Source organism: Anolis carolinensis, chromosome 2 (genome assembly GCF_035594765.1).
Source record: "Anolis carolinensis isolate JA03-04 chromosome 2, rAnoCar3.1.pri, whole genome shotgun sequence".
NCBI classification, from domain to species: domain Eukaryota; kingdom Metazoa; phylum Chordata; class Lepidosauria; order Squamata; family Dactyloidae; genus Anolis; species Anolis carolinensis.
In genome coordinates, this window is record NC_085842.1 from 122,457,827 (window position 1) to 122,480,166 (window position 22,340).

General features: G+C 36.2%; 1 protein-coding gene across 13 annotated transcripts in view; it reads right to left on the reverse strand.

Annotated features, from left to right (window-relative positions):
* The window catches only part of tenm2 (teneurin transmembrane protein 2), a 1,150,537-nt gene that overhangs the window by 886,877 nt on the left and 241,320 nt on the right, over positions 1 to 22,340 (reverse strand). For 11 of the 13 annotated variants that reach the window (XM_062973905.1, XM_062973900.1, XM_062973903.1 and 8 more), the window contains one exon: positions 1,994 to 2,269. The exons of the other annotated variants lie outside the window; for them this stretch is intronic. In XM_062973905.1, the coding sequence (XP_062829975.1) occupies positions 1,994 to 2,269 (276 nt within the window). The remainder of the gene's footprint in view (positions 1 to 1,993; positions 2,270 to 22,340) is intronic. 13 annotated transcript variants of the gene reach the window in all.

A 22,340-nucleotide genomic window follows, 5' to 3' on the forward strand; every position in this document is an offset into this window, starting at 1 on the left:
AGAGGTTTTCTCTCCCCCACCCACACCCATGCCCCCAAAGCCTAGCATATGAATTAGAAGGAGCACCAGTGTTAAAAATATTCGTATTAGAGTGATTTATTGCAATTAAGCTTCCACTAAGCTACTTGGAAACATACCGAAAAGTGCCAAAATTGATTTAGTACCAAAGGAAAATTGACAGTTTATTATTTTGAAGTGGAATGATATAATCTGTGATTAGCATTCAGTATCAAAATGCCACTTTTAAAGAGCTATTTAGTGTGTTTAATACACCAGCTGAACTATGGTATGGAAGGGGGGGGGACCTTTAAGAACATGAAATACCATAGTTTCAGTGCAATTTATTCATCATAGTTACTACTTACATAGGCAGGTGCTACGGCATAAAATTCCTTTTTAAAAGACCAAGAAGACTGGAAGAGAATTTATAAAAAGTTGAAATTGTATGAGGCAGTGCTTCCCTCTCCCCAAGATATGGATTCTTGTTATCCCCCTTTTTCAGGAGATGCATGCCTAACAGGTTATTGATTTAGATCTGAAGGACACAGTGTTTATTACATAGGAAAACATTGCTGGGCACAAGCATGAGAAACTAATGATAGCTTTGTAAGCACCAATGTTGCAGTATTGAAACAGTTGGACAACTGTCAATCTGTGTGATAATATATCTGTAAAATTTACAAAATCAATAATGTGAACACATTGACTTTCCTGACCTAAACAATATTTTTGAAACAGGGGAACAAAGATATTTATTAACATGGATATGTATGCTTGTATAACTGTAATATAAAATAGTTGACTACATAGTGTAAAAATGCCTGTAAGATACAAAGCATATTTTCCTAATGGTTTTTAGATGCCAACAAAAACAAACAAATCCACTCACAGAACCCAATTTCAAACTAAAGCTAAAACCTATAATAACAAACTTTTGAAAACCTGGTATCTAATCATAATGTTTTGCAGTTTAACAGAAAACAGGAACATTTAATAACTGATAATGCTGTCATCTAGCTGTAAAACACAGGCCTGACTCTCATGAGGGCTAAAAATCTGACTTTTTAAAAAATTCTTTCCTAAAAATCCCATATATTATTTACAATTATTATACCTCTCACTCCAATATATTAGAAAACTTCAAAATCCTTATCTTTCATTCGAATCACCAGTTTGTTTTAGTAGTGTTTTTATTTCACAACAGAAATGGTCAAATAATAATAATAATAATAATAATAATAATAATAATAATAATAATAATAATAATCCTCAGCTGCTGTAAGAAAATCGCACAGACAGACTAAAAACAGGCACAACTATGTGGCCCAAATGATTCATTGGAACTTATGTCTCAAGTACCACCTCCCAGCAGTAAAGAACTGATGGGATCACAAGCCTGCAAAAGTATTGGAGAATGAGCACGAAAAGATACTGTGGGACTTCTGAATCCAGACTGACAAAGTTCTGGAACACAACACACCAGACATCACAGTTGTGGAAAGGAAAAGGTTTGGATCATTGATGTTGCCATCCCAGGTGACAGTCGCATTTGACAAAAAACAACAGGAAAAAATCAGCCGCTGTCAGAACCTCAAGATTGAACTTCAAAGACTCTGGCAGAAACAAGTGTAGGTGGTCCCGGTGGTAATCAGTACATTGGGTGCCATACCAAAAAATCTCAGCCGGCATTTGGAAACAATAGATATTGACAAAATTACGACCTGCCAATTGCAAAAGGCCACCCTACTGGGATCTGCGCACATCATCCGAAAATACATCACACTGTCCTAGACACTTGGGAAGTGTTCGACTTTGATTTTGTGATACGAAATCCAGCATATCTATCTTGTTTGCTGTGTCATACAATAAAATAATAAACAAACAAACAAATAAATAAATAAAATATGTGTGTGTACATTGTATGGATAGGATCTGGCCCCCTCTTATGCATGTACAGATTGCATTATGGAATTTACTGGATAAACAGGCCTACCGTTTTCCTCATCTGATTTATTGTCATTGTCAGAGTCAGTCAGGGTAAGGGCAGAGTTTTCTCGGCTTGACAGACCGGAGCTGCGCCGGGACTTAATCCCTCTCCCCCACAGTCGTATGGCATGCTCTGGAGACATCCCTCCCTCGGTATCTGAGTCAACATCAGAGCCAGTGCTGAGGGAGTAGCCTTGGTGAAGTATTCCTATGTCTGAGCAGTAGCCACTTCGGTGGGGAGAGGGCTCACAGATTCCTAGTTCAGCGAGGGTGAAGTTAGTTCCTATGAAAATAAAAAGGGCAGAAAGAGGATAATTAAAATCTGAGGCTACTTTTAAAATTTAAATGTAAATGTATTTGAAAAGAAAGTAACAGACCTTTTTTACCTTCCCATTCATGCAGAACATTATATGTACAGAAATAGGTTGTGTAGATTATTGGCAAAGCTGTTCAGGCAGAACAATATAGCAAACACATACACATACAGTCCAGAGGAATTGTCCCAGTTTTTTTTTAAAGAGTAGATACTTAACTTCTAATAGTGTTTGTTAGTCATTATACAATAAAGTGCAATGCTCTTTCCTTCTGTCAGAGGATTTTTTTTTCAATATTGACTTATGTGAATTATGTAAGAACGTAGTAGCTAATGGTGGTAGATAAAATGAATTAGGAAACTTAACAGCTGAACAATGATGATGGATAGACATAACTTATTAGAAATGACCAGATATCTAGCCAGGTGATAGTGAGATGTCAACGTTAATTTAGCCCAGGGTGCATAGTGTAACAATGTGACAGGTACTTAAGATAAATTTCACCAGTATAATATACATTTCCTATGAAGAATACATAACCACTATGATTGATTTTTTGTTATTGTCGTTGGGATACTTCATTGGCCAGAAGACTGGATTCTTTGTTAAAACGTTCACTTTCTTTTATTGAAAGTGGTGTACTGGCAGATTTAAAGTGTAGTTAGTCCTCATAACCACCAAGAAGAATCCAAAAAGTAGATAGGTCTGTTTCTCCTTCTGTGGACACATAGGTCAGAAGTCACTTTTGGATGTCCACATAATATCTACGGACTTCCAACCCATAATATGGGCATTAGGAGATATCGGGAAATGCTCCTGAGTTTAGCAGAAACTTCAGAACTGCCCCACACTTCATGGTTGGTGTGGACAGTTGAATCAGTTCCAATTCTGCAATGTAGGAGGAAAGATGTAGAACTTACCTTTGCTATCATTGCCACAGCAGCCAGCAACATTGCTCCAAAGAGCTCATGGCCACTACTGAGCACTTTTGCTGACTTCAACAAAGGTGGCTACCAACCTGGTGAATGGAGTGAGGCAATTACCCCTTCATTTTCCTAGCTCATACATTTGCTGATGTCCGCAAAGGTGCCACATGACAACTGCAAGATCTTCAGCTATTGTGGTGACAAGGGATAGTCCACGTAAGGATAGTTGCACAGGGGGGCTGAACTGGGTTTGGTCTAGACACTGCCCACTGCTATGGCAGACTTAATGTGGGCATTGTAACTTATTTCCCAGGGCCAGGCCAGAGTATTGTTACTCTGGACCTGACTTTGATTTTTGGCTTGTGTGGATGAGTCTTGTGTGTAATCTCCTGAAAGAATAGATAGCACAATACCCAATTTGCTGATCTGCTGAAAATCACATTCTGTTGAACTGACAAATAATAGTGTACTAGATAGTATATTAGAGTGAAGAGAACTGAGACTGCATGAAAAGAAAAAGCGAGAGCTTCATGTTTCAGAACAGTGCAAGTTCACCACTCAAGCTTTTCTCAGCATTCCTTTTCCTAGCAGCAGGAAGAAATACTTCTCACATTGTCAACCACTTCTGTCAACAGGATTTCAACAAGCTAGTTTTCAAAATTTTCATCTTCACCTAGAGCAGGACTCTTGTAAGCTTATCAAGTTTTAATGGTCCACTCTGAAATACTTTCTATTACAACAGGTATGACTAGCAACTGTACGTTCTAAGTAGAAAAATCCATTCCTTGCCCTCCAGATACAGGGTGGATTATAACTGGGACAGAACAGGAAGGGCCGATGGAGATGGCAGATGATATTATTCTCCTTGCTAATCAAATCAGCAGAGTCCTCCCACCCTGCAAGCACTGACTCCACTACTTTGTTGATTGTATTTATGTCTGCCATCCATGGTAAGTGTGCGTGCGTGCGTGTGCGTGTGTGTGTAGAGAAAGAGAGGGGGGAGGGGGGACAGCGAGTGAGCAAGCATATATTCTTTCACTTCCATAGATTGACTAGGTACTTAATGCAGGCACCAATTGAATATTTAATATAGATGTGCTATCTTGACATAGATGTAACGATTTATTTCCTGGTTTAGACTGCATTTTAAAAAATAGTCAGTTACAAGGACCCAAATTTTCACATTGTTTAATTATTATCCTGTTTTGTCTTTAGATAAGTATCTCATAATTTGCATATGCCACACAAATATGGATTGCTCACTCTTTGAAAAAATATTCATTAAATGTCTACAGCAGAAACATTCTAAGGGTGGTTAAAATGGGACTGAAGAACAGAAATCATAGGCCCTAGAATTATACAGAACAGGTATTTAGCCAATATTAAGGAAAACAAAACAAATATTCCTGGTTGAAAACTAAGAATCATGTAGAGCAGTGGTTCTCAGCCTGTGGGTCCACAGATGTTTTGGCCTTCAACTCCCAGAAATTCTAACAGCTGGTAAACTGGCTGGGATTTCTGGGAGCTGTAAGTCAAAAACATCTGGGGACCCACAGGTTGAGAGCCACTGGTGTAGAGGTTATATTTGCTGACTATGGGGTCCCTGCACACTCCACAATGGATGCATTTTGGAGGTCAAGGCAGCGGACACAAGGGATTACATCCTGTATACAGTCTGGAACGTCTGGAGTGACAGGCAGACCTTTCAGATTGTGATGAAATTTTAAACCCACTTAGAAGACATTTTCTCTATCTTACAGCAGGAAAATTCTGAGAACTAGAGAAGTGATCTTACAAAATTAAGAATCCATGACATGCCCTTCTACGCACAGCCATAAAATGTCCATTTTTATTGATCTCATTTTAAAGCAAGAAATATGAGTGAGAAATAATGGCTGTTCTGAAACCAGCTAACTGATGTTTGACAGAGAACATGAATACAGGAAATGTCGAATGGGAGAATACAATGTTTTGATGAGGAAAAGAGTTCTGGAGCAGGTAGAACAGAAAGACAGCCCCAAACACAACCCTTTTTGTGCTGGAGCCACCAATATTGGTATGCTAACCATGGAAGCTGCAAGAGGCCAGAGGGCTTAGAGAGGCTTCCAGCCACAACAGTTCCTTCCCCTCTTGCCTCGTTTCCAGGCTGGGTTGTTTCACAAGGGAATCTGAGCTGCTCTGTTCTTATCCTCTTCTCATGCCAATGTTGGATGAGTGCCCCAGTTCAAAGATAGTCTACACACAGATGGTCTGCATACATTGAGCTTTGTGTGAGAATTCTCTGTGCCTGGACTGTCAAAGAGATTGCTGCCAGTGTACAGGGAATTTCAGAAACCAGAGTGAGTGTATAATATCAAAAAAAAAGTTTTAGACAGACTGCTTAACCGTTGATCATCTTTACTACCTCCATTTTGCAGACCTAAGAGGTGAGCTCTAAATAAAGTAGTTTGGTAAAGGAAAATTCAGTCCCAAAATGAAAATTCATGACATCACAAAAAGAGAATAATCTTCTTGCCTTCAGATAAGCATGAACAGACATGTAGTCAAAAATCAATGATTACAAATTGGGCAGTAATGTGTGCCAAAGCTCAGCCACAACAGACATATGAAGAAAATAGAAGAATCTTGTAGTGTTATGCTGCAATATGCAAATAAAGTAGCATGACTTAATTTCTTTCACTGCTAATACATCAAAAATGTATGATTTTTAAAAGAAAATATTTAACCTATCTTGGATAGCCCCCTCTATCAGTACAGTAGTCTTTACAGTTTATCACCAAGGACTGAAAAGAGTAACTTGTTTCAAAATAAGATTTCTTAAGTAGCTTTCCTAATGATAAATAAAGGGTTGGTAAGGTTTGGAGCCAAATAATTGTAGGAGCAATAAACTACATGACACTCAACAACTCTAGCAGTGATGTCACCTGGTGAAACTTGTCATTTCATCTTCATTTAATTTGAACTTATTTTTTCACATTGTTTCATTTCAAAAAAGATATTTGATCGAAGATTGGCCCTACCATTAATGAGACTGAAGCATCACCTTTAGTAGTAGGATTAGTGTGTCATGAATGGAAAACTGCTAATATGGCTAGAAACTGCAAGAGATGTTTGAAGATTTTTTTCCATGCTTTGTCAAAATATTTTGGCTGGCTTTGAATAATTGTGTACATTGACCTAAAGATATGAAAATCTGGCACTCTTGTTTTTATGGTTGTTGTTGTTTTTCTTAAAATCTCTATTTTTTCTGTCCATATTTCACTAGAAGTCACTACACTCTCCCTCCCCTCTGGTCTACTTAGAAATTTAGGTATGCTTTTCCCAGTTTAAATTTTTATAAATTTAGTTTAATATGAATGCTTTAAAACATTTTGCTCATTGGCAAAAATAAATTTGTACACATTCTCCAATTTTTTATTTTGCAATTGATGTTGTTGTTGTTGTTGTTGTTGTTATTATTATCATTATTATTATTGAGTATGCATTCATTTTTTAATCATTTGAATGACAGGGGAGGAACCAGTAACAGGAAAATGAATGAAATGTTCACATCCAATAATCTTTCAGGCCACACATTAGATAAAAAAAATGATTGATTGAACTTTGTTTTCCTTTCCTGCTTTAAATGGGTGGAAAGAGATGCCGAATTTGCTACTTAACCTCAGGCAGAAAATGTCTTGGCTTCAAATAATCAGTGACAGAGATATAGGACAATTGCAAACATATGCCTAATGATACATTTGTATATGGCTAACAATATGTGATTTATATTCAGATATTTGTATTCTGAAATAGGCACAATCCCCATTTACAATAAATGATTGGAAATGGAATAACTGAACATATTTATCCTATCTATCTATCTATCTATCTATCTATCTATCTATCTATCTATCTATCTATCCATAACATGAAGAATGGATTTATTAACAGGTTTATCATTAATTTTGTTATGAATGTGGCATAATTGAAGTAGATAATGATGTTGCGATAAAAACTCATTAAGTCATCTTAAAACAAACATTTCTAAAAAGAATACAGTGATGTTTAAAATACTTTACAATTTGTTGGCAAAACACAAAATAGTTTAACTGAAATAAGCTATTTTACAAAAGTAGAAATATTTTAATGATAAGCTGGATAATTTAATATATTTTAAATGCCCAGATGTTTATACTCTAATTTAGCATTTTGTTTGGATGTAAAGAAAGTGTGATATTCCATTCCAGAAATGAACTTAATGATTCCTCTTGTTATTTTCTATGTGATCATTTGAACTGCAGTGGAAGGGACAAAGAGATAAAGAGCTTGCCTTTTTCAGGTATTTCTGCTGTTTTGAGAATTAAATGTTTTTCAAAATGCACATGGTTCCTACCGATAAGAAGCAAACTATTGAAACAAACTAGAAACACTGCCATTTGACCCAAGTCAGTAGCTTGCTATTCTAATGCACTGTATAATGTCAGGTAGCATGCGTCCTTAGAGATCAAGTTGGCCTTTGTCACTGTGTATGAAATAGCCCATTGCTTATTTAAAATCCTGGCCACTTTAAGTCTATGTATACAACGTATGTGGAATTGCATAATATGTCATAGGAGGAGTTGTTTTAAATTGTATCTTTAAAATATTTAACAATGCAAAAGGTGAGATGATGTATATAAATAGTGCAATCTGTTGTCGAAGGCTTTCATGGCCGGGATCACAGGGTTGTTGTATGTTTTCCAGGCTGTATGGCCATGTTCTAGAAGTATTCTCTGTATGGCCATGTACTTCTAGAAGATGGCCATACAGCCCGGAAAACATACAACAACCCAGTACAATCTGGATTGGCAATCTTGAAGGCACAGCTTGTTCTGTATTACAACAATTACTCATAATTGTCTCTGTAGTTTGTGTTGGTGTTCTTTTGTACCCTTTTGATTATAATCCCCACCCACAGAAATTCCCTAGGGGGTTCAACCCTGTCTTTTGAAAACTGAATAGAACAAAGGCTATACAGAAACGAATCAATTTATTTATGTCAGGTTGTCCATGCTATACAGTGTTCCCTCACTTATTGCTGGGGTTAGGTTCCAGGACCAACCACAATAAGTGAAAATCCGTGAAATAGGGACGCTATATTTATTTTAATATTTATACATTATTTTAGTTGTTATACACTAGTTTAAGTCTTTATCAACCAATGTGTGTTGATAAATCACCTCCTTCTCCACCTGTTGCTGCTTGGGCTCCTTTTCTCTCCCTTTGGCTTCTCCTTCCTCCCTTCCTTAGGCTGTAAATTGTAATTTTTTATGATTTATAATAGTCTTTTAGAGTTTATTGAAAGACTATGAAATAGCGAATCTGTGAAAAGTGAACAGCGAAGTAGTGAGGGAACACGGTATTCTAATGGAATTTCTTAACTATTACTCTTAAAATGAGGACCAATAGAAATATATTACATTTCTATTCCTATCACTTCACTGATTATATTTCCTATCCATCTGTCCAGCCAAATATGTGCATGATGACCTGCCAACTGAGGTCCTACTCTATGTAGTTGAAACCATATGTCGTATAAAACTTGTTAGTCTTTAAGGTGGCACATTGCTCTTGTTTTGTCTTGTTTTTGAAAGCATTTGAAAAAAGTGTTACATAAAACTAAATCATGACATCTAAATATAAGATGATTAATGTGTTAAGTATAAAAATAAATACATCTAGGAGATCAGTAACATTAGAGGAAAAGTAAACTATTGTTAGTACGATTAGTATTATTAGTAGAGGTTGAGTATTTTTTATCCAAAATGCTTGGGACCAGAAGTGTTTTGGATTCCCCCCCCCCCCCCAAATTTCAGGATATTTCTATTTACATACACATATATATTGAGATCTTTTAGAGATGGGACCTAAGTCTAAACATGAAATTGATTTATGTTCCAATTACACCTTATACACATAGCCCGATTTAATTGTACACAATATTTTAATAATTTTGTGTATGAAACCAATTTTGTGTACACTGAACCATCATAGGGCACATGTGTCATTTGGAGAATTTTGGATTTTGGAGTATTTTGCATTTTGGAATTTCAAATAAGGGATTTTCAACCTGTAACAGTAAACTATAATTAGTAAACAAATAATTCTACAAGAAACACATTTTCTCAATGAATATAAAACTCTACCATAACTAGATTGCTACCTTAGACTGGGAAAAGAGAGTACGTGGAATGATTAAACAGTTAATTGTTTCAGAGTTTTCATCTAATTCAGAACCTACATAACTGAGATCATGGGGCTAAGGGATGGGTAAAGAAAATCAAAATATATAATCATTCATCTCCTGCTTTTCAAATAACTTGGTCTCAAGGCATTGGTGCAAAATGCTAGGGCTTTTTTGCGGGCTTTTTGGAATAGTGCTGGTTTATGTTATGGCAGTGGCTTCAGGACTAGATTAATTACTGGGATCACTGAATGGCTGAGATGTCTGTCAGACAATTAAAGGAACTGCAACATTTTCCATTTCATTTATTGTATATACTCTGTTTCCCCAAAAATAAGACATCCCCTGAAAATAAGACCTAGTAGAGATTTTGCTGAATTGCTAAATATAAGGCCTCCCCCAAAAATAAGACCTAGCAAAGTTTTTGTTTGGAAGCATGCCCACCAAACAGAACACCAGAGCATGCAGGAACGGTAAATGTACGTACCATAGATTGTTGTACATGGAAATAATGGTAGTAACAAGAAATTCTTGATAGGATTCACAGTTTGTCTGGTTATGCTGGTTTGTGATGACAAAAATAAATATTCATTTTTTGTTCAACAATAAATGTGAATTCTTCTTCATGGAAAGATAAGGCATCCCCTAAAAATAAGATCTAGTGCATCTTTGGGAGCAAAAATTAATATAAGAAACTGTCATTTTCAGGGAAACAGGGTACTATGCAGAAGTCACCCTTATGTATGAGGTAAGAGCAGGTTTGGGGGTCAAATTATGGATTTTGATATGACTCGTGGATAGGTGGATGGTCATTTTTCATAGAGGGGAAAGCAGCAATACCACCTCAGAAGGCCAACTGCTCTTGACCACTGCAACCATATTCCTGCCCAGGCATTCAAAAAGGCATCAGAGAAAGTAGGAATATTTGTGTTTCATTTACATTTTACCAGGAAGATATAAGCTCTTTCACCACTCTATTCAGATAAGGGGAATAGTTCATTTTTTAAAAAAAGTATGTACAATGACCCAGTATTTTAGGGTCGATTTTTTGAATAAAACTTCTTGATTTATACATGAATGCTGTTTTTAAGTGCAAAATGTTCTTCAGCACTAGAAAACTAGCCAGGTATTTCTTTTATTTGAGGAATGAATAATATTATAAACATAATTATTCTATGACTACAAGAGAAAATCCTATTTAAAATCAATGTCCCATTATTTTCTAAAGAAATTTAATATCTTAAAACGGTTTTATCAGGACAAACGCATATTAACAAGGTTTACAACATGAACATTCTTTGACGATTGTGGCATCCAGAGTTTACCTACATGCAAGTTACCACGATGTATATATTTTGCCAGGAGAAGCCTCTTGGTGGAAAGGAACGAATTAACAGAAAAAGCAGTCCAGATGGAGTGGTATGTTAACAAGATAGGAGCAAGATGGGCAAAAGAAAAAAATAAAGCACTGGGTGGAAAGTGAATGACAGATCAAAACGCTTTCCAATGCACAACATAACCACAATTATATTTTCCTTTGTACCTATTTGTATGTCATTATCAGAGATGGAAATGAATGGGTACATATAGTTAAACGGTAAATATAAATATTGAAGAAACAACTTGCATGGAACATTAATCCATGACAGATGGAGGTCATATGATGACCATTTATTGTGATTACTCATTTATATGGGAGACTATGGCTGAAATTCAAGAATGTGCTTAAATTCAGACTACAGCTTTCTACTATTCCATTTAAATAGTTTTGCTTTCTTGAAACAACTGACTGCATATCACAATTGCTTTAGACACACCCTTGCATTAAAATTGCTTACCGTTGGCATTGTGAACTTTTAAATATTACACTAGCTGTGGTTGAGGTAATGTTTAAATGAGTTGTTCACCTAAGTGGGTAGCAACTTGGTCACTTTTTTCTATGTAATCAGTTTTTATTCTAGTTGAGTAATAATAATTCTGAGATCAGCCAGCCAACTCTACAGGAGCCACAAGTGAAATAAAAATAAAAATAAAATACAGCTACAGTGTATTTTAAGTGTCACAAAACTCACAGAGCTTATTGTTATCGTTCTTGGGATTATGACAAATTCTTACTTCTACTCAATAAGGACAAATTTCACTCACTATAAAGACTGCTGAAGCCATACCAGGGACATCATAGTTTAAATCCCAACAGAAAGTATGAGTTTGTCTGCAGCACACAACCATAGCTTCTTGATATTGCTTTAAATGCCACAGCTGCATCATAGTAATTGTAGCTTGGTGAGATAGTCAGAAGTTTCAGTTCAATAATGTTATTGCTGCACTTCAGGGGAGTGCACTAGTACTTCAACAGGCAATTCTCAGTATCTCAACAAATTACAAATTCCACAGCAGTATACAATGGACCTATGGCAGTTACATTGCTACAATTGTGTAATGTATATACATGCTATGAAATGCACCAAAAGATCTTTGACTAACTGATCGCACTCTCAGGGACACTAAAAAAAGGGATCCAATGTACAAATAGTAATGAGTTCCTCCAACGAAGTATGGAATACATAAATACCTAAGAATGATGAATGAAGCAGGTTGGATTATCTTTCCTATTTTATCCCTCTAAATCACTTTTCAATTAAGCATTGCACATATTAGCAATTCCACAAAGCTGTCTTTGTAACAGTTACTGGCAAAGGTGACAGGAAATACTGCAATATGTCATGTCAATTTGATTAGAGAAAGTTTGTGGAATAAGTATTTCAAAAAGTGCAAAAGGGGCCAGTACACCAAACTAAATAAATAAAATTAAACATTTCTCCCTATGATGTTGTCGTTCTTTAAAATTGGAAATACAGAATATGATCCTCACAGTGCCAAACTGTTGATAATCCTATATTGGAAGCTGGGACATCATCATCATCATTCTTGAACTAGCTGGAATTTTCTTGCATTTATGTTATGGCAAGAGCAATCAGCTAAATGGAACCAATGTTAACATCAGTTGTTATTAGAAAGATGGTTGTGGAAAGAGGTGGTAATGCCACAGAGAAGATAAAACAGAAACCTAATGCCAGTTTTGGAGAACAGAACCAATTGCAGCCAAACATGAGTCTTTCATTAACTCTATAGAGGCAGAACTGTGCTGTATTTGTCTTTACTGATCCTAACAATTTCTGAAATGGAAAATGTGCACAGTACACAGTACATGTTCCCTCAAAGGGGGTGGAAGATTTTCCATAAAAGCTAGTATCTCATTTCCTGAAAAACTAAATGTGTTTTTTAAGAGGAGAAAGGGAGAAAAAAATGACTTAGTACTTGATTGAAAATGCCAAGCCAACACACTGCAAATGTCATACCAATGTTTCACTAGCTTATTGCAAAAATAAGTGGCAATTGAGCATTAAAGTGGTTTGATCACTATAACTATGAATGAAATATATTTTACTGCACTGCCCTGTTTTCATGTTTATTTCTGACCCCTGAAATTGGGAATATTTTATATGTAATTTGCTAGATTCTATTTTCTTCCCATTATTTAGACCTTATAAAATGATTACTTGCTTTCATTGTCAATTTTTACTGCAGTGTTATAAAATGGAGTGCTAGGCATCAACCCAGCCAATTAAACATGGGCTTGAACATTCCTACAGATGGCATATCTGCTCTTAAGATTTATTTATTTATTTATTTGTATTATCTGCCAATGACTGGCATCTGCAAATTCAATAGAGAGCCAAGAGCTGGGGCAAAAAAACTGACCCCTTCTATAACAAAATTGGCATGGTACAATAATTGCTGTTGTAAGCTAAATAAATCTGTTGGTGCAGGTCAGTGCTGCTAGGGAATTATTAATCTTTCCATATTGCTTGCAAAGCGTAGGAAGAATTAAATAAAATTCTTTGCATTTCTACATTAATATTGCACATTTACTTCCCTTCTTAATCTGGTCAAAATGCATATAAAATCACAATACTTTGCTGTTGTGATGAAACAGACCAAAGGTGAATCTAGATGAACATTCTCTTGCCTGTCCTAGTAGCTAGTTGCTTTTTAGAGTTTATACAAAATGAAGAATAAACCTGTCCTTTGATTTCCTTCCCCAGTATCCAGCACTCCTGCACCCATCAGTCATTACTAAACGTTGTTACATTCCTTTAATGTTATACTTTTTAAAAAATCATTTAATTTAGAAGTTATTATCATATTTTGTAGTATGATACTATGTCACTGGGTGAAGAAAATGTTCCTCACATAACAGAACATTATCATTTTATGATTGCCAAAGTTTGGTTCTTCATTTGATTTGGACTTTAGCTTCCACAATTCTTGACTGTTGGCTATGGCTTCTGGAAGTCCAAAACACCCAGAGGATAAAGATGGAATTACTATTAGACAAAGAGACACACTGGAATCAGTCTCGCCCACTAAACTGTGGAGTACGATGGACAGGGAGACAACTTGCTACCCCATTTTCTTCCTCTTCCGCCTGAATGTTATCCCTCAGTGAGCAAGCAAGCCAATTAGTGCTTGATTACCTTATGATGAGACTTTCTGATCATGGCAACTTTATTGTGCAGAAGGCCCAAAGTAGTGCTTTCAGGGCAAAACACAGAAGCAGAAGTTGGGGTGCATGTGCTGGTGGTTCAGGGTGTATGTGCACCTCACCCATGCAATTTTAAGCATGAAAGTTTGGTCTGTGGGAGGTCCTATTCCTTTTGGAACTTTCTCAGTGGAAGAGGTCACTCCAGTAACACATGAGTAATTATGTGCAGAAACTCTACATCACCATCATACTACATCATCATCATCACCTTGCTTTTCCCTTTTGATTAAGACTCAAAGCAGCTGACAACCTTAAAACAATACAATTAAAATCTACAAAATATAAATATTAAAATAGTATTAAACATATAATTATTAAAACAAGTCAATTAAAATCACATTCAAAAAGTAAAAATTTCTAAAAACAAATGAAACAGTATACTCCTTTAAAGTTCTTGAAAACTTTCTGTTTTAAAAGCCTGTCTGAATAAAACCAGTTTAGCCTGTTGTCAGAAGGATAGAATACAAACACATACGTAAAGGCTCATATTCATATTTTCCAGCTTGCAAACAGAATGTTTCCACTCCTCTTCACTGTCCTCGGGCATCTAACTGAGCTGGGGGATGGAAAAGTGAAGGTCTCACCATCTCCAGTGATCTCCCAGGCCAGGGAATGCCATTTTCTTTTCATTGGCTCTGTAGATTTGTGGGAAAGTAGGTAGAGCACCTTCAACTTTTGGCTGCAAAATAATCAGTCAGAGATTTCTGGTAGGAGAAATAATAATAATAATAATAATAATAATAATAATAATAATAATAATAATTATTATTATTATTATTATTATTATTATTATTATTATTATTATTATTATTATTTCTGGTAGGAGAAATATTGGGACTAGACTGAACAAATAAACAAACAAACCTATATCATAGGGGACCCAGATTTCTGTCTTCTGCCTATATTTTATCAAGTGAAGGAGATTCCGGCGAGCTTTTCCAGAAACCCACATTCAACTTTTGCTTATTGCTGCTGCAAAAGGTTAAGTTTCCCAACAACATCTGGTTTTCTATCACTGTACTTCTCAATTTGCTCAGGATCATTTGTAAAAGGAATCAGTCTTCCTGTCCAAAGTTGTTGCCATCCAATGGGGTTCTTTCCCTTTAATAGCAAATGCTCCAATAATGGCATTTCACAAGCTGTTATCTGACCTGCTGTCCAGAGTCCAATGACGATGTGAAAGTCAGGTGGTCAAAGTATGAAAAATGATCTTACTATAAGACATATTTTGAAGCCATGAGAGGCTCTGATTACTCCATTGGCCTGAATAAGTCTAACAAACATGATCTAACAAACAACAATCTAGACTGAAAGTGTTTTCATTTCCATTTCAGTCATGGCTACCATGGAATATTGTTGCTCTTCTCTAAATAATGAACAGAGATATAAACTATATTCAAATGCAATCCCTAGGTTACAAACAAGATAGGTTATGTAAGTGTTCCTAAGTTTAATTTATATGTAAATCGGAATAGCTACATTTTAAGTTTAATCCCAGCCCCCCAGTTTTTTTAAAAAAGTTTTGGATAGTGTAGGGAAGGATTAACACCACTGTAATGTCTGTTTTTCTATCTGTGCCCCTGTTCAAAAAATTTCACCTCACTTTCTGTCCCTGTGACAATTGGATTTTGGAAATTTTGAGTTGTCGTGAAAACAAAGATTGGTCATAAAACTTCAGTAGAGATACTTTTCTCCCATAATAACTTCTAGGAATAAATTTCCCTTCCTAGGAGTAGATTTCTTCTCACTTCCTGTTGTCTTACCCCGTTTATAACTAGGAGTCATATGTAAGTTGCATGTTTGTAACTTGGGGACTGCCTGTATAGAAATATCAAAGTGACAAAATAGCTCACATTTTAAGTTTCAGAAATCCACAGAGGAGATAAAACAATTAATTAACCTTTCTCCAAAATACTGAGGTTACAAATACTTTCATACAGTCAAAGCACTTTTTTGTAATGTCAAAGTTAAAATTTATACTTCTTTTAGTATTTACAAGTAGCCAGTGGGACTAATTAACCAAAAGTCAGGTATTCTTTTGTACGAATGTTTGGGGATTTGACTGTTCACATAAGGAAAGGAGGGATGTGGGGCTGCTGGGGGAAAAAAACCAAGGAATAGTTTTAATTCCTTGTCATTTATATTGCACGAATCACAAAACAAGTTTAAAACTGAAACACCTTAGGTTAAAAATCCTATCCGTATCTACCTGGAAATAAGCCCTTCTGAACACAGCGAGACTTGCTTCAGAGTTAACTTGCATAGGATTGTGCTGCCAATCTCACCCCATGTTATCAATGTCTCAATTATTACTACTTTCTGTTTAATAGCCAAGATATGGTGTTAAGGAAGTCTCAGTGGGAAGCATTTTGGAACAGCCCTCTGCCTAGCAGTCCATGGGTGGAAGTGTTTCTTTTTTCATGGGGTGCCAGGAATGGCACTCTCTCAAAAGAGCCTGTTGCTTTCTTCTTTTTTGATGTCCTAATTCTCACAGAATTAGCAAGAGCCCGGTGGCCTCTGCAATCTTAAATATTCAATGTTGGAATACATACTGTGGTAATTTTTATCTGCGTTGTTAAGTTTCGTCTAGTTTGTGTTTGAATGTGGATTTAGCTGCTTTTGTAAGTTTTCTATGGTACAATTATTTCAAAATGCCTGGCATTAATAATCCTTTTTTATATTGCTAATAGAAATATTCTGCTTCAAAACCTCAAAAACAGAAAGTTTATATTTTCCCCTCTTTCTGCATTGCATGCACTGATGAACTAGCCTGCTCAGCAAGCATTTAACAGATTAGACACTTGAACATGGTTTCAGGCAATGCTCTCTCATGTTTCTGCGTATTGCCTGATAAACACTTCAAAGTAAACCGCTCATAAATATGAAATGAAAAGCTGAGAAGTCGTTATGCACAGCTTTGAGATACAAATCTCTTTATTCCCCTCTGAAGTGGGGTTTGATTGACATAATGAGTCATAGATCCTGTCCAGGGACTCACTGCCTTATCCCCCTTTCCTCAGGAGACAAGGAGACTTTAAAGAAATGTACTTTAGAACTTTGTGACAGGCAGCAATAAAAAGTTGAACTCTACACACATTGCTTATTATATTGTATTAGTACCCAACTTTGGATGTCTCTGACATATGCCAGCAATTGACAGTAGAATCACAAAGGGGCAATAATCTATGGCCATTTTTCTACCACAAGATTCAAAAACTAATCAAGTCACCTTCCTACCTATTGGTGTTAACTCCATGAAAGGGGCTTTATGCAATGGCTGAGAAGTGGCACTGTGTCACTGGCTATGGTGCCACACATACCAAGGAACCTGACTTGACTCTTGGTGGAAGCCAAGAGCCCATATACACTGCCTTTTAATACAGTCTGAAACTGCATTATATAGTCAGTGTAGACTTATATAATGCAATTCAACTCATCTTAGCACAAAAAACTACAGAAAGGAAGTAGACCTGCAAAAGGACAGGGTCAGCAGTAGGGAGAGGCAGAAATGCAGTCCCACTCTCTGGTTATCATATGCAACTGTCTTTCAGGCAAATCATGGATGCAAATGTTTATTATAAGATCATTTTCTTATCTCACAGCAATATGCCTCTGAAACTGTAATCTAAAACCCAATTTTTCTATAAACATTAATGTAACGGGCCCCAACAAATGTTCATGCTTATTAGGAAGATGGGTTGTTATCAGTTATTGTGTATATATTTCTATTAAGGTTACACCTCCTAAAAAACAAAAACAAAGAACAAAACAGAAATGAGATCTATCAAAAATATTCTTCCCAATTTATGTTTGCCCAGTATATTTGTTAACTGAAACTCAATTTTAAAAAGAATAACTTTTTAGGTTACAATATGCCAGTAGCCATTTGAACATATAAAGCATTACTCACTGCTCTTGCAATCCACTCACCTTTTGTCTCCAAGTAGCAAAATTTCTATCTATTAATATCCAGATAAACTAAGATGCAATTTAAAAAACTGTGGGTTATTAAACAACAAAAACCTTCTCACAAAAACAATGAAATTGAAGTCAGTCATCACAAACTGAGTATAGAACTTAATATCAACTTAGCAGTCTGTATCAGGGCTTCAAATATACACGATCACAGAAGTAATGGGTCTACTACAATGCAGGAAGAATATTGCTGATTAATTGGCAAAAATATTTATTTTCATTCACATGAATCATCTTTGCTTCACCAACCTATAATGCTAATTTTAAATGGCTAATTTAATTTTAACTGCTTGGTCTATGTTGATATTCACAAAGACAGAGTGTCTAACAAACTGAGTAATCTCAATTGTTATGAAAGATGTTTTACATCAATTAATTAATTAAATGAGGATTACATGTAGCAAGACAACATTAGAGTAGAGAAAAATGCAAATAGAGACAAAATTCAGGGCCAATTAGATGATTTAGCATGATTGTATTTCTTTCAGTCCTGTTGGATCAGAGGAAAGACCACAACATGTATGGGTTTCTCCTCTAATGTATTCCATAAATGTTGTTTCAAGAAATAAAGTATCAAAAGTAATGCATGCTTTTCAAATTGCAAGTCAAAATGTGCATCATTTGAAAAATCCATAGAAACTTGTTTTCGTCCACACAGATGCATACTACTGGACTGGCTGAAGCAGATTTCTCCATTTGCACAGAAGTTCCTCTAGTTTTTTGAACATACGGGGTTGGACAAAGTACAGCTTATGAGATCTTCTTGCATTTTCAATTATTTTGGGAGAGGGGGTTAAGGTGTGTGGGAAGGTTGATGGAGCAAAAGCGTGATTTTGAGCAGTGAGGAGGTTTTGGGGCAAAAGCATCACTCAGATTAAAATATATATTTTTGGGGGGTTTTCTGGCTGTTATGGCGGTGGGCTGTGTTATAGGGAATACCTTATGGAATATGATATAGGAAAAGGCAATATAGTATGAATAATTACCATTTTCAGATGGCTATGTATTCCATGACAAAACACTCTTAGGTGGTTTTCTTATTTCAGTTAAAGAATGAATGTTACATGGATTATGTACTTCTTATTACTGTTTTTATTTTGTGCTACTGTTTTAAAATATTGCTTGCCATCTGTGCCTCATAAGACTGGTTTAAGATGTGGAGAAAAACATTAATTTTATTATTTATTTTATAGCCTGCCTTTCTCCTTGTATAGGATCCAAAGAGGCTATACATATTAGTTACCTAAAAACATGCTATCAAGGACTAATAAGCTAACAAAGAGAGGAATATATAAATGCAGGTCGTTCATATAGTTCATAAGAAAACAATTCAAATATAAAAATGATTTAACATATCAGCATTTCAGAGCTAAATTGTGTAGAAGCAGTGTCTATTTACTTCAATGGAGCTCATTTTCTATCACAAGGTTCAGGATTTCAGCTTGAATTTGTTTAGCATTAAAGGGTTTGCAGAGTTTAGTAATCATATTTTTCTGTAACACAGAAAATACTTGATCGTTTTAACAAAACACTCTATTCATATGAGCATGTGCAGAACTACAAAGGTTTCCTAGCTGTGCAATAGCTATTTTCAAACATACCAATTGAGGGGGAAAGTACCAGATGTCATTGCTGTTAGATGCTTCTGTGTCTTCCAAATTAGTATTAGAAAAACACAGGCATACATTTTCACAAATATATTTGCATATATCTTTATGTTTTATGTACAGGTGTGAAGTATTTTCTGTACCAATCTGTTTTAAAGATATTTGGAGAGAGTTTCTCCCTTTGAATAGTTTATCTAGCATCACTCAGACTATAAATTAGCATCAATTTAAAATGTCAAAGAATTATTGAGGAATTCAAATGTTTAAAGAGCAGTTTTGAAATCTCCGTTTAAAATGCCAGCTGGAAGGAGGTGAAAACAAGGCAAACGAATGCAAAGAAAAATATATATCTGTACCTTAAATTTTGGAATACCAGCTGTATTATGATTCTTACACAATTACCAACAGAAAGGGAAAGGGGCGGAGGGGGGAGGTTGGCTCAGATAATTAAAATATTTCTCACTCAAGCTCTTTTAATTCAACTATGTTATGTCAAAAATCCACCTTGCTCCCTGTGATATTTAATGCACGAGATAAAACACTTTGATTAAAAAAAGGGGGAGGGTTTGCCATGGTATCATCTCCTCCATGCCGATCCAAAAAAAACAGCTGTCACTCACATGCTTGGCTCCAAGGTCCCTGGAGTGCACTGAAAGCAAGCTGTCTGTAGGATAAGGGCTCCACAGAGACCAGCAGTCTCCGCATGGCCTCCAGCAGAAAAGCATTGCTTTGCTCACTCAATAGATAAGCCCTTTGACTCCGTTCTTTCACTGGATAATATAAATATATGGCTCAAGTGAGTGATTAACATTCTCCCTACAGAAATTCAATTAAATACTTGGAACCTCCAGTAAAAATATCTAAGGAACTTCCAAAACATTAATGTAATTAATTATCAATTATTAAGAACTGTCTCTGAAAGACAGGGCTGGCAAAAGCCATTGTCTTCTATTTAACCTTTTCCTTCAGTCTTTTCAGGACCTACTTTCCGGTTTTATTGGATTTTGTGTCTCAAAACTTTTGTGTGTGAGAGAGCTGAAAGAATGATCTCCTTTCAACATTATACACCCACATCATCTTTGCAGATCAATATCTTCTTTTGTGACCCTGTTGCAAAATGATGGCTTACAACCTGACATGCTTCTGCTTTCAGTCAGAATTCCCCACAAACAATGTTCTTTGGCTATTATTTTAGAAATGAGTTTAATCCTCAGTAGTAGTCAGAAACTCTCCTTTCCTCTATCTTTTTTTTGTATGGAGGAAATAAAAAGTGAAGCCATACGAAGATGTTTCCCAATGTTTTCACACAAGGGTAGGCAAAGACATTTGCTGTCCTGAGGCAAAGGGAACATGGCAACCCATCTATTCCATGCACAGTAACATGAGTTTACTTCATCTCAACATTACCAATGGGAACCTATACCTCATGTTGTTAGGTCATCTCAAAGGATTATTGGCAAGCTGTGTATTCAGAGCACTGTCCTCTAAGAAATTTCAAGGGGAACAGCTGAGGGTGGGCTGTGTACTTCTGCTACTGACCTGCAATGGTTACTAGATCTAGCTCCTTCAGTTTGGGTGCATCTATACCAGGGGTTCTCAAACTTTTTAATCCACAGGCCCTTTATGAAGCAAAAGTTTCTTGTGGAGCACCAAGAAATGTTTATATGTTATCTATCTATCTATCTATCTATCTATCTATCTATCTATCTATCTATCTATCTGGCATGGGCAAACCTTTTGACCAACATAAACTTAACAGTATTTTAGTGGAAGACCCCAGGGGACATTAAACTCCCTTCTGCCATGCAGGAAAAACATACCAGATAGCCACACAGCCAACAACAACAACAACAACAACAGAAACCCCAGGGGCATCAGGTTCAATTCCCTTCTGCCCTGAGCAGTGGGAGAGAAATAGGGTTTTAGAAGCAAGAAAGACAGGGAGAAAGGATCTGAGCCGCAAGAAAGGTGAGGGGAAAAAGGCTTTTGGTGGTAAGGGAGGGCAGAGGATTTTGGCAGCAAGGAAAAAAGGCTTTTGGCAGCAAAGAATGTGGGGAGGGAGACGAGCAGGATAGAGAAGGGAAAGCTTGGAGGAGGAGGAGGGGGAGGGAACCATGGAGCCCTTCAGTTTGCTTTGTGGAGCCCCAGGATTTCTTGGAGCACATTTTGAGAACAGCTGGTCTACACTATATAATTAACTCTCAACTCTCAAAATACTTCACTCTTGTGGCAACTTTCAAAAGCGGCAGTACCACATGGCTTGGATATCCACTGAAAAATTAGCAGTAGTTTAAAAACCTAAAAAAAATCAAAAACCTTTATTGGTGGTAAGTATAGGCTCAAATAAGAGTCAATGTAATCATTCTACTGTAGTTTTCATGTTAATTTTACATTGCATGCTAGATTGGATTACATTTCACCAACAGACCTATAATGTACAGATAGTGAAGATATGACATGAAATGAATAAAAGGGGCAGGGATGTATTTATAAGCAGACATCTAGTCAGGTATTCCATAGTTCCATTTTCCACAAAGAAGCAGGAAGTAAGAACATCAGCACAGAAAGCTGATTCTAAAAAAAATCTCCATTAGCATTTACTGCTGATCTGACTAGAAAGAAGAGACATTGTTTGACACTACCACTCAGAGGATGTGGCATTCTGCATACAGAAGATTACTGGATTGGCATTTGCCGATAGGACAGCATCCTCTGCTCCAC